The following is a 12607-nucleotide window of genomic DNA, read 5'->3' on the forward strand; positions in this document are numbered from 1 at the left end:
TTACTACATCAGAAAAGCATAAAAGAATAAGTATAAATAAGAATACAATTATGTATATGAAGCTTATGTTCTGCAAACATCAAAATGGATAAGTTCACAAATCATGCACTATATATAGGTACATTTTTGGAATGTACTGTAGGTAGAGGCATGTTTTTTTGTTGAGAAAATAACAATGGCTGTAAACTTTGGTGATAACGAGAGTTGGGAGATATTCCCCATCCATGCAGACAACAAAATTAAGCTTAGTGGTGCCTTATGCAGTTGTTTACAAGAGGATAACACAAAAATGAAAGAGTATATCACATCATGATGCCACCTTGTCTTTACGGGACTGTTCAGGATGTGCAGAAATAAAAACGCAGAGTATTGCAATGCTTTGACAGTGTGAATGAACGAATGTACATACGATGTAAGAATATAACTTGGACAGAAATTTTACGGAATCTCTGTGTCAAAGCCCTGCCTTTAAAACTTAACAATGTTCTTTGCCTCAGTGAATACTGGATTATTGTGCCATTTCAGTTTTCGAGGCTTCAGGTAGAAATGTAGAATCCCATTATGTGTGCTGTAGAATTTGTATCTTTTGTAGCAAGTGTTCAGTTGCACCAGCACTGTTTTAATGTTGTCTCCAAGCCTGAAGGACTTTAAGCTACAGTGTTGCATCCACAGTGATATGAAAGAGGACATGGAAAGTTTTTATTGCGTTTTGAAGAACTCTGGCATAGTCAAGTTAACACAGGAGGATGGAAATGGACAAACAATTCAAATGCTAAACTGTAACATATGAATTTAGATGTTCTGTGATGAAGGAAACTTCCTCTTCATACTGTGCTTGCAGTCAAAATTCTGGCGGTATACTTTGTTTTTCTTCAATCATTGCGTACTGCATTATGTTGAGCAATACTCAGACTTAAACTTAAACCTCTGAAATCATTTGTCAATTTTAGCTGCTTCCCACCTTCACCTTCTGTTGTTTTATTGGCATTTTGCATCTTCTTTGTGTAGTAAAAAAGCACCTTAATAGCAGATTGCCCAACTCTTGAGTATTGCGACCCAGTGGACTGACATTGGACAAATTCCTGGCACATGCACACATGTCAATGTTTAATTCAGGCACACAAATATATGCAATGTTAGAACATTTGTGTGGCACCCATATCTTTATACTCTTTCAGACTTGAGTTTTACAAACATGTGTACAAAGTTCTGACCTTCAACTTCAGTTGTTTTAAATTTTGCATATTTTTGTGAAATAATAAAGACATTCTTAAAAGCAACGGCCCAGCTGCGAACATTGTCACGTATTAGACCCACCAATTAGTGGAGACAATTCCAGGCACATGTGCAAACATCAATTTCAAACACACAAATGTACGTGAGGCTAGAAAATCTGAGCTGCACCTACACAGTGGATCATGCTGATGACAACATTTTCATCTGTGCTTGAGATGCCGCAGCAAGCAGACAACTAAAACATACTTTCGGCTTAACAGACCTTAAGCCACAGCCATGGCTTAATGCTCGCAGCCATAGTAGACAATACAGAGCTTGATCTCACAAAAGCACGATATGGACCAACTGCTAGCATTATTGGGTAGCACTCTAAACATGCTCCATTTACTCAGAGCTAGGAAGAGCCACTGAAACCTGCACTCTAAAATTGACATTATAGGCTAGCTGGACTGTGGCCGGACAGAAGATGCGAGAAGCTTTGATGTGGGAAACAGGGGAACTCCTGGACTGCTTCAGCTAAAGCTTCACAAAGACATGCTGGATGAAAGGTACAAAGGCACTATGCTAACGTACTGTACCAACATGCTCTTTAACATTTAATCTAGTCTTCCTTCACAGTAAGATCTGAGAAATTAATTTACATCTTGCAAATAGGTATAAACTGGTGTGAAAGACCAATTTTTAGGTTGAATGATATTTGATGAAGGTCCTTGGTTTAAAAAGAAAGAGTTTTTGCAGCACTCGTTTTTCTTCATGTTGAAAATGCAGCTGAAATTTTCATGGGCTCATAAAAGAGGCCTGAAGCACTGGAGTGGAACAGAGTGGCGTTTACATGTGAAAACATGAACACAGGACTTGCTCAGACGACACCACTGAAAGGGGAAATCATACAGGGTGTCACCAGCCAAGCTACTGTACTAACCAACCCTTCCATTAGCGAGTTATAAGCAGAAAGGCTCACTTCAGCAGTAAATAAACCCGAGGAGAGAGGAAAGTGACTCTGCCACTCAAGATACTTTGTGTTACATGGTAAAATTATTAGGTCTCTGGAAGCATCTAATTATGAGTATTTATGACAGGGTGCTCTAGTCTGTAATAACAGCTTGGCTTGCGAGTGGCTCTTACATCTCACTTCCCCTTCTTTCATTGTCTCTCTGAGCTGTTATTGAAGTGTATTTTGAGTGTATCTATCCTTTCAAAAGATAAGAGGAAAATCCAGGTATTACAGTCCAAATCTATATATATCATTATTGTTAAAATCTTCAGACACCCCTTAGATCATTTTGATGTTTTAATACATAAACGTTTAATAATACACATCTGTAAGCCCTTTACAATAAGCTGTCTTTAAATGCCCCATAAATGTTACTAAAGCATAGTTCAGTGTCCTAATCTCAAAGCTCAGAGCTACTAAATAGAATGGCTCCTTTCATAACTTTCCTCAGACATCAGCCACACAGGACCGGCCACAGGCAATCCGACTTAACCAAGGACAAACATACAGGCAGGAGAGTATTTCTGCAGACCTCCTTCATCTCTATTTGACATGTGCTGACTCTCTGCTCCATTAGGACATGAATAAAGCCTTCCATACAGAGACAGAGAGAGAGAGAGAGAGAGAGCTCCAGATTTGAGCTGTACTGTATGTTCACAGGAAGGGTACACTGACTAATCCATACTCATCCCTGCTTCTGCCCCTGAGACACAACATGCTTTATTAGTCTGCTGCCCCTCACCTGAGGCACAACCAAGAGAGATATTTGACCAAAACCACAAACCCAATAAGAGAATATCGATTAGCAGCCTTCACTTCACTATAGCACACAGTTATATATCTATAAAGAAATTAAAAAAGTGTCTCATAGCAAAAAACATTTTGAGAATCTTCACTAGTGCCAGAGCAGTTCGTTTGTTTCTGGTGGTGTTGGGTTACTGGCATGTAGCAAAGGAGAAAGAAAGTGAGGGCCAGGAGAAAAAAACCTAATAAAGAAAAATGGCTTTATTGCATTTATCCCCAAGGCTTTCCAGGTAAGATATTAATCTTTACTGTAGTTTGGAAAACAAGACTTGCTCAACAAAACATTAACTTTTATGGATATACATTTTTTAAATCATTGGATGAATATAGCAGGTTAAAGCTTGTATTAGTGGCATAAGTTATAACGATGCCACTGTCATCATAAAACTACACATTCTCTCAAATGAAATTATAGCAATCACACGGGAGAGCTCAGAATCATTGTTCATATAGTTCATGAACACTGATCATACCTCAAAACATCTGTAACAGGGGTTTCTTGTGCTAAAGAAAAGCATATTGCAGTATTATATTGGAGTAGCTTTAGTAGTCTTTTAAAATTAACACCAAAGACAACCTCATTGGTTGACTGACTGACCAATTTACGAACTTTATATTGGCCCAAAATAATCTCATATTAAAAGTTCGATTTTTATTTCACTTTGTTCAAGGATGTCCAATGCAAATGAAGCTCAGTCCAAAGCATTTGCGGCATAAAGGTATTTGCTAAATAAATAAATATGTATGTATGTACTGTACTGACATAGAATTTTCCTATAAATTTCATTAAATCTTATGCTCTAGTAGGAACCATAACCTACACTGTCCTGTTGAAAAGAATCAGAATTGTTCTCCATATAGTGCCTCAAAAAGAAAAGTTGCTGTAATGATCCGTTGAGGGTTATTTCAACAGTTACTGACCTCAGCTGCAGCACTGCCAAAGTCTTAAGGGTATAAAACAGCTATCAATGAAAACAGGCCACAATAAAGAATGTCACCAAAGCCCTTTTGCTAGTGAGAAACATGAAATGAAGACTCTCTCAAAGAGACAAAAGTGTGATAAAAATAGTTAAAAACATATGAACTATTTGCAATAAAAAATGCAGTCTTATTAAAGCTTTAAGGCAAGAAGACTAATAAGTGTCCCAATTAGGCAGTGAGCACAGATTTCAGTGATATTAAAGCAGTACTAGTAACTTACTGTAACCATTTGGTTATGGCAAGGTACATTGCTATTTGTTGCTTTTTTGTTATTTCATAGAGAAAAAGAAAGAAACATATGTGTACATGTCCCTTCTGCCTCCAGTGGGAGCAAGCATCACCTTTTCATCTAGACACCTATTCAAAACTGAATTCCAGCACTAACTGTTTGTGTTAGCAGTAAACTTCTCCAGCGGAGTTGTCATCTGGCCAGACCCCTCTTCTCCCTCCCTGTGTCGTCCTCACCCCTGGTCTTCAGTGCTATCAACATGTGGCACATGTCCTTGACACACTCAGCAAACTATCCACAGCTCATTTCTCCCACCTCACCCTCTCTCTCTCTCTCTCTCTCTCTCTTTTAATATGAGGTTGCCTAGTAAAGAAGCTGGAATCTAATAATGGTGACAGTGGGGCTGTTTTGTTATTGTTCCCTCAATCTCAGACTGAGAGGCTATGTGGACGTTAATGAAACTGATGAAAAGAAACAACATGAACAAAAAAATATATAATACAATAATATTGGTTGCATTTTATGTACAAAACAACTACTTATTCAAGAAATACGCATATAATATGTGCTAAGGGACTTGATGTGAGAGTCAGTGTGCTTTATTATTTAAAGTTCTTGGCTGTGTGTTCGTGTGTGTGTGCGTTTGTGTGTGTGTGTGAACATGTTTGGCTCCCCCCATTCCACAGATGCTGAGAGGAATTTTGCACGGGGTTCTCCGATAAATGTTAAGGTCACAGAAAGCAAAAGAGAGAGGCAGAGAGCGACCGATGAGACTGATGGCAGAGGGAGGACGGGACGCATGTCTCGTCTTGTGCATCGCTGCTGTGACTGCATTAGTGGAATGCTACAGTCACACGAAAGAGCTCTCAGAGACGCGGCATTTCTGTCTGCTCAAAAGCTGCACTGTCCCCCTCTCTGCACACATATGCACAGATAAACACACCTAAAGACACACACACACTTGAATACCATAATTTATCAAATATCTCAAAGCATAGAAAATGACTGCATTTTTAGAGTAAGTGATTTGTAACAAATAATAAATGTTTCCTTCCAAATAATCTAGGCAGCTAAAATAATCAAAAAGTGACTAAGTCAGGAACGCAGCATGCATCTAGATGAATAATTATTAAAACACTAAGAAACAGGACTTACAGAACTTGAATTTATAGATATAATATTTTAAGAGCTTAAACATGACTAACTCACTGAATTTACGCCTCACTCATATAGTGAGGTTAAAAAAAATGTTGAAAAAAATAAACAATAAAATAAATATATAATAATACAATTATTGTTTATTTAGCTTAGCTGAAAAGCTACATACATTCACTCGCCCATGTGCTGCTGTGCAGTTCTGGGGGATTTATTTAAGACCTACCACTTATCTTGTCATATCTTATTTCTTTCAGCGCTGTAGTCCAAGCTCAGTCAGAAGTGACACTTTTTAATCAAACCTTTCCCTGGACCTCTTGGGGTCGCTAAACAGGTTTATCCCTGTTCTTTTTTATTAAGAGACAAATGCACTTCTGGAAATCCCATTGTTTCCTCTTTTTCCAGCACATTCTGTACGACAAAATGTGAAACATTTTATTCTGTAGTACCGCCATATAAAAAATAAATCACCCACAATAATCATACACCTCCCTGCTGAGTACTTTAGTTACTGCAAGGCTTCTGTTTTGTGCTAGCTTGTAGATCCACAACATCCCCAGCCCAGCTCGGTTCACTCCACGAATAGAAGTGAATTATTGTCTTAGTTCTTTAAGGGAGCAGAGGTTACCCTTAAACTATCATTTCCTCAGGTCATCAATCCAGTTCTAGCAGCTGACACACTTGAGCATTTCTGTTTTACCTCAACATTTACAGCTATTCCGCAACAAAATACCCTTGGCAATGAATCACAACAATACGACATAGAGTGTGTGTTCTTGTTGTGGAAAAATTCAAATATGCTATTTTAATTTAAAAAGTGTGTATGTTGGACACTTTACCGATGCTGGTATGCTTACTGTGTGCATTCTAGCACATAACCACAAAACCTAAAAAATAATTGCAACAACAGAGATAACATCATTTCTGCAATTTCTCTGATTCTTAATAATCTTAAAACAGTATTTTGTTGCATTTAAATTGATGATTTTTTTTTTTTTTTACTGTACTTCATTTAAAAAGTATGATGTTTCTTGATGGCTATGTATTGTGACATTGCATTAGAAAATACAGAGTATAATAAAAAATAAACCATAAAGCCTAATTATTTGTAACATGTTTTCATTACTGAAATGCCATATAAAGCAGCTTTAAAATGATTTCTGCATCTGCATGTGTAATTGTAGTTGTTCGTTCATAGTTTTATTTTACTAAATGAATGGAGTGTATAAGGCTTTAATTATCTTTCTTAATTATCCTGTGTTTTTTTTCTTCAGTTCATTCAACGACAAATACACATTTTACTGAAGAAGAAAAAAACTGTAACCTGAAAATGGTAACATCTAAATGAACAGATTTTAAGTCAAAAATATTATTTAACATAACTGAATCAACCTATAAACATTATTTTATACAAGCAAATGTAATTTTAATGAGTTCAATCAGGCATCTCTTTAAGGTAGCAATTGCAGTTTACCACTTTTTACAGGGTATATTATCCATTATAAGAATCCACAGCTGGACAAAGTAGAAGAAATGCCTCAAAATCTGGCCGTTTCTAACAGTACAAATGTACTAAACATCACAAGCAATTTTAACTGTTTCTCCATAGAGTACAAATACTACTCAGTGCTAGGCACTCTCACTGTTTGGCAGGTGTTATGACCCACCTGTCGTACCTGCCCACCCCATCCAGCCATAACAAAACTGTCTGTCTATCAGTGTGGACATGTATGAGTTTCAGCAGAGTAAAACCCTGATCCATTTTCTTCCCATATTTACAGATTTCGCAAGTATGTGTTATTTTTTTTTTTCCTTTTTTCATTTTGACTTAAGACAATAGTAATAAGTATTAATATTATTATTGTTTATTATTATTATTATTACTATTATTATTAAGGCCTAGATTTCTGCTTAGAAACTCTGACAATTTTACATGCGTCACCAACACAACTCACTGAGAGGTTCAAGAGAGCTGTAAGATCAAATGAGCAGTGTGTGTGTGTAGCGAGAAGGCAGAGGGTCAGAGAACACAGGGCTAAGTGGACCTGCTCTTCATTAAGACAATGTCTCCGGGGGACGTCACTAGGGCTACCTGTCCGTGCGCTTATTGAACCGTCTAACCATCATCTACCCTCTTACTCTGCCAGGGCCCCTAGAGAATCACACCAGCACAGCTGACAAGTTCAGCCTTAGACTGTGCCTGCAACATGAAAGCAGCTCTTCATTTTACCTCCTCCTTCCTTCTCTCTCGCACACCCTCTCATTTCTCCCATACTCCTGTCCTCAACCTATGCTCTTTTTCTAAGAAGAGAGGTGATGAGACTGAGAAACACAAAGAGAAAGAGAAAGAGAGAGAGGAGGATAGAGATAGAGAAAGGGGACATAACTGCGTTTGACTCTTGACATGGAGCAGATGAAATGTTAAGTGTCCAGACAAGTCAGGGGAGCCGTGCAGATAAAAGTCATCAAATGACACTCTTGGAATGCAAATTGGCATTCTTGACTGCAGCAGTTGAACAACTGTGCCCCATCACAGACAGCCGCTGAGATTAGAAAAAAAAAAAGATTTAAAGTGCCAAACTCATAAAACCTTAAGTAGAGGAACAGTGAGGTTTTTTTTTCCCCAATTGTATATATCCAGCGATATCTCCTCCTTGTCTCGGCGTTCTCTGAGAATGAAATGCCTCAGTGTTCACCTGCCCTTGTAAATCACTTTCTCTCTTTTCAGCAAAACGAAAGCAATAAACATTAAGACAAAAAGAAGCATGATAGAAAATACTAATTGTCACCAACAGGTTGCACAGGAATCTGAAAATCATATTTTAAAATCATTTTAATTTGGTTGCATTATTGTTCTGCTCAGCTGATTAATGTATAAAAATACATTCAAAATAAACCATGACTGCTGCCATTTAAAACTATTTAAAAAGTTTTTTGTTTTTTTTTAAATGAGAGCTAAATAATTTTATCTCGTAATTCATAACCATTTGGTTTTTTTTTTTTTTTTTTTTCATGGATAACATTTTATACATTTTGTTTTTACCATATTTTTAAAATTATATTAAGGGAATTCTTTTAATTCTATATTACATTAATAGTAGGCTATTTATAAATTATACTATTGCATGTTATATATTGCATAACTATGTATCTATTATAGTTGTGTTGAGTTAAATATACAGATGATATGGATGAATTTTAACCTTGTCTGCAATGTTAACAATTTTGACATGACCCATTAACGATTTGATTTATTTCTATATTTATGTTTTTATTTGCTTTTATACAAAAGTGACTTGTGCACTCATATAGTGTGTTTATTTAAGAGTAATAAAGAGTGAGATGAAAGCAATCCCCAGGTAAAGCAGTTTATCTTTGACTTTATTTTGTAAACATACATTGCGGTAGATTTTCTGATTAAAATACCTGACTAACACTTTCGACAAACTTGAGTAAACTAAATCATTACGAAATACTATACCGTTTAACAGATTTAAGTTAATCTATTGTTCATTTAAACGTTTCGTGCCATTTAGGCTGTGACTATTTAAGTGTAAGCTACGCGACGCAAAGAGTGTAATAAGCGCTATACACTACAATAATGTTTGTTAATGTCATAGATAAGGGTTATTGTAAAGTGTTCGTGTGTTGATCGGTCATACTCACCATTTCTTCATATTGTGTGAATGGCAGAATGAAGTTCAGTCAGATCTCGCCCTCATGTGGGGGGACGCTCTCCTCTTCCCTCTCCTCTTCTTTACGCAAATCTCTCTAAACTCACTCAAAACTTTATGTTTGTCCCTTCAGTTTCAAACCGATGATAATATTAGGAGGAACATCAACAACAGTCCTTTATCGTTAAGGAAAGAAACAACACTGATCATTTAAAAAAAAAAAAAAAAAAAAAAGGGAGTCAGTTCTACGCTCTCGTCATTCGCATGTACCGGGGCTCTGTAAAGCGAAAGAAGCCCGTTGAAATATAAGCTGTTTCGGTGGATCCAGAAGCCCAGCGCTGGTTCCGCTGTTCCAGATCCGCTCGTATAAGACACTCCACCGGGACTGAAGCGGGACAGAAGCGGGACTAAAGTGGGTGGGTAGTTTGAAGCAGCGGGGTAAATCTCTGGCTGTCCGGGAAGAGAAAACTGACTGTCTTACTCACTCCCGGCTATTTCTTCTGCATAGTCAGCTCTCTCTGACTGCTGCATTACATCCAAAGGAACATGGTAATATATTTTAGCGTAGTGTAGTTGGTAGTGCATTATCTGCATTATCGTTGATAGTATATTATCATCTTGTAAAATTGGGCAATTATCTTCTAGTATAGGCTATTTGGTAGTTTATTATCTTCTAGTTTGTTCAGTGATGTATCTTTAAGAGCAGAGCATGCTAATGTAGGCTAGTTACTAGTAGTTTTATGTAACGTTAAGTATATTTAAGAGATTTTTTTTTTTTTTTTTTTAGAGCGGTTTTTATTATTGTTGGTGTAAACCCTGAGAGACTGTAGCTTTAATGGTTATGTTATGATAAGAACTATAATAAACGTATGCAAAAATCCTACAGTCACAAAACAAAACAAAAATGTCATTAATGTTTTCTTTTTTTTTCTCATTTTTTTCTCATTTATATACAGACTCTGAAATTCTAAAGAAAATGTCTAAAATGCTTTACTGAAAACTGAATAATAATAATAATAATAATGCACAATTTAAATATAATTTAATTTTAAAAGGAAACCAACAGCTGGGGCGTTTATCCTAGTTTTCTATAACCCTATAATAATGTCCTAAACTGACTTGTTCAATAACTTTACAACTATTTTACGACCAATGAATAGAGCTATCATTTTTAATGCTGTGTAAATCAATGATTTTCAATGTGTTAGAATCAGATTTTTGTCCTTGTTTTTACTATTTAGCCTACTTAATGTTTATGAGGCCTGCTTTTACCCACTTTAAGTTCAATAAAGGAGAGTCCCCCTATACAAAACGCACACACACACACACACACACACACACACACACATGCACATATCACTAAGATACTTTGCTTTAGAGATGTTTGAGGACACTGATTTCCTATATATCTCCCAAACTTGTGTCCCCAGACTGTCTGAACAGAGCGCTTATAAATGTTTAATTATGGACTTGTTTCTTTTTTCCTTACAGTACGCACAGAGCTTGATTCTCAAGAGTGAAGGCTGAGGAAAGTCAAATGACAGACTTCTCCTTTGGACCAATAGAAGCCCCTAAATCCCAAGGCAGTCATTTTGATCAAGCTGAGTGCCTACAAGCCCCACTCACATGTTTGGTCAAGAGGTAAATAATAGATCAGGGATTAAACTTGTGTAGAATTCGTTCTAGGGTAACAAGCTACACACTCCCAGGATATGCATATTCATCTGATGTGCAAGGCCACGGCAGAGTAAATACCATATGCCCGGTAGTTAGAGAGCTTAAATCCCTAATTAAATGAGATATTACTGTACATTGCTCCCTGATATTAAACAACAGAGCAGAGAAAATAGACCTTTAAAGAATTATGAGTAATGGATACATTAGCATGTTCACGTGGGTTCAGTTTCCTACAAATGAGTAATCCAGCGTTTGATGTTAGATGCAACTTCTAGCTCGAAATTGTTTTGAAATTGATTTTCTTGCATAATCTTATCATACTTTTTTTTAAATTATTATATGGATTACACTGTGTGAAATAAACTCAATGCAGTCAATTAAACATCCTCATCAAGTGGCAAGCCATCCGCAGTGAACAAGTTGCGTCCAAGAGTTATGAACTCAACTTTTATTTGCTCAAGAAAAACATGACATTAAAGCAGCTTCCTTCCTGAAATCAGCTGCAAAAAGCCACCTGTGGGATCCGAGTATAAGTATTGGTTTATGTCAGACCCCTTCCAATTGTCTAATTACTCAAAGGGCAGTTGATGATGAGCTATTGAACCTTCTACCGGTTTTGATCCTCTGGGACGTCCATCAGCTGTCATAGACTGTGTGTCCGTTCAATAAATGCCACACATATTTTCTGTTTGTGGGCACTGAGGAAAATGTCAAGCTAATGGTGTCACTTGACTTAGGGGAGGAGGCCACACGTGTTTTCCGTCTTCACCATCCACCCTCAATATGGAAGCCATTTTTTTTACCATTGATCTCTTCTCTTGTGTAAACTTTCCACACTCTAGCAGGAACATTGATTCACGGTGGAAGGAAACAAAGTACGTATTTGTGTTAGCTGAATGCTTGGTGCCATACTTACAGATGATAATGGCCATGGACACCTCCTTGCACACATTCATAAGCATAAACAAAAACAAAGGAGTGAAAAGGTTCTCTGTGTTTGCCAGGGGCTTACATTATTTGAGCAGCATGATCCTCTCAGGGGAAATCTGATACAGCCTGTAGGGGAATCACTTCACTCCTTTTTCCCACAATTCAGCAGAGACACATGGGGCAAGCATTGCTCCCTCCACCCCACTGGCTTCCCTTTCTCCCCCCATCGCCCACAGGAAGAGAGCCCTCTTATCAATCCCCTCATTATCCAAACCCACTGCCTGCTGAAGACAGTTAGAAGGTCATCAGATGGAGCCAGAGACTCATGCACGGGGGACAAATGCTCAACAGTGGAGCTTGTCCTGGGATGCAGAGCATTCTATGGGAGCTCCGGGTGTGTTGCACGCAAGTGGATGGGCGCGTGACGACAGGTTTGCCGATGGGCAAGTGGAGAGATGCAGCTTTGTAGGTTTCAAGCCATTGCACAGAATAAATGACTGACTGTCACTGCTATGAAGGAGCTGGATTGTGACTTGCAGAGAATTATATTTATAAAGAGTTTAGGACTTTCTTTATATTAAGTGCACTGCAAAAAAGCGGTGACCTTAAAATGGTAACAACTTAATTAACTAAGTTCAATGAACCAACCTATATGCATTCATTTATACCAACTAATTTGTATATGTTAACTCTGGTTTTTACATTGTACTCATACTTGAGAAATGCTTGCATGTAGTTATACACTGAAAAAGATGGTAACCTGAAAATGGTGACATCTAAATGAACCGGTTTTATTCAAGTGAAAAATATTATTTAACATCACTGAATCAACCTATATTACAACCAATTACAGCTTTTAATTAATTTTTATATTTACATCGGCAATTACATTGTCAACCCTACCACCCACTCCTAAACTTAACCATA

The 12607-nt window shown here is 37.3% G+C and overlaps 2 protein-coding genes across 5 annotated transcripts in view; one reads left to right on the plus strand and one right to left on the minus strand.

Annotated features, from left to right (window-relative positions):
* The window catches only part of bnc2 (basonuclin zinc finger protein 2), a 205055-nt gene extending 195851 nt beyond the window's left edge, over positions 1 to 9204 (minus strand). The window contains exon 1 of one of the 2 annotated variants that reach the window (XM_058792547.1): positions 9066 to 9204. In XM_058792547.1, the coding sequence (XP_058648530.1) occupies positions 9066 to 9068 (3 nt within the window). In that variant the 5' untranslated portion in view covers positions 9069 to 9204. The remainder of the gene's footprint in view (positions 1 to 9065) is intronic. The other variant, XM_058792563.1, reaches the window with a different exon arrangement.
* A 155-nt stretch (positions 9205 to 9359) lies between these two features.
* The window catches only part of cntln (centlein, centrosomal protein), a 95634-nt gene continuing 92386 nt past the window's right edge, over positions 9360 to 12607 (plus strand). For 2 of the 3 annotated variants that reach the window (XM_058792566.1, XM_058792568.1), the window contains exons 1-2: positions 9486 to 9622; positions 10565 to 10714. In XM_058792566.1, the coding sequence (XP_058648549.1) occupies positions 10611 to 10714 (104 nt within the window). In that variant the 5' untranslated portion in view covers positions 9486 to 9622; positions 10565 to 10610. Of the gene's footprint in view, positions 9623 to 10564; positions 10715 to 12607 lie in introns of all 3 variants that reach the window. The other variant, XM_058792567.1, reaches the window with a different exon arrangement.

The sequence above is a fragment of the Onychostoma macrolepis genome, chromosome 01 (genome assembly GCF_012432095.1).
Source record: "Onychostoma macrolepis isolate SWU-2019 chromosome 01, ASM1243209v1, whole genome shotgun sequence".
Taxonomy (NCBI): domain Eukaryota; kingdom Metazoa; phylum Chordata; class Actinopteri; order Cypriniformes; family Cyprinidae; genus Onychostoma; species Onychostoma macrolepis.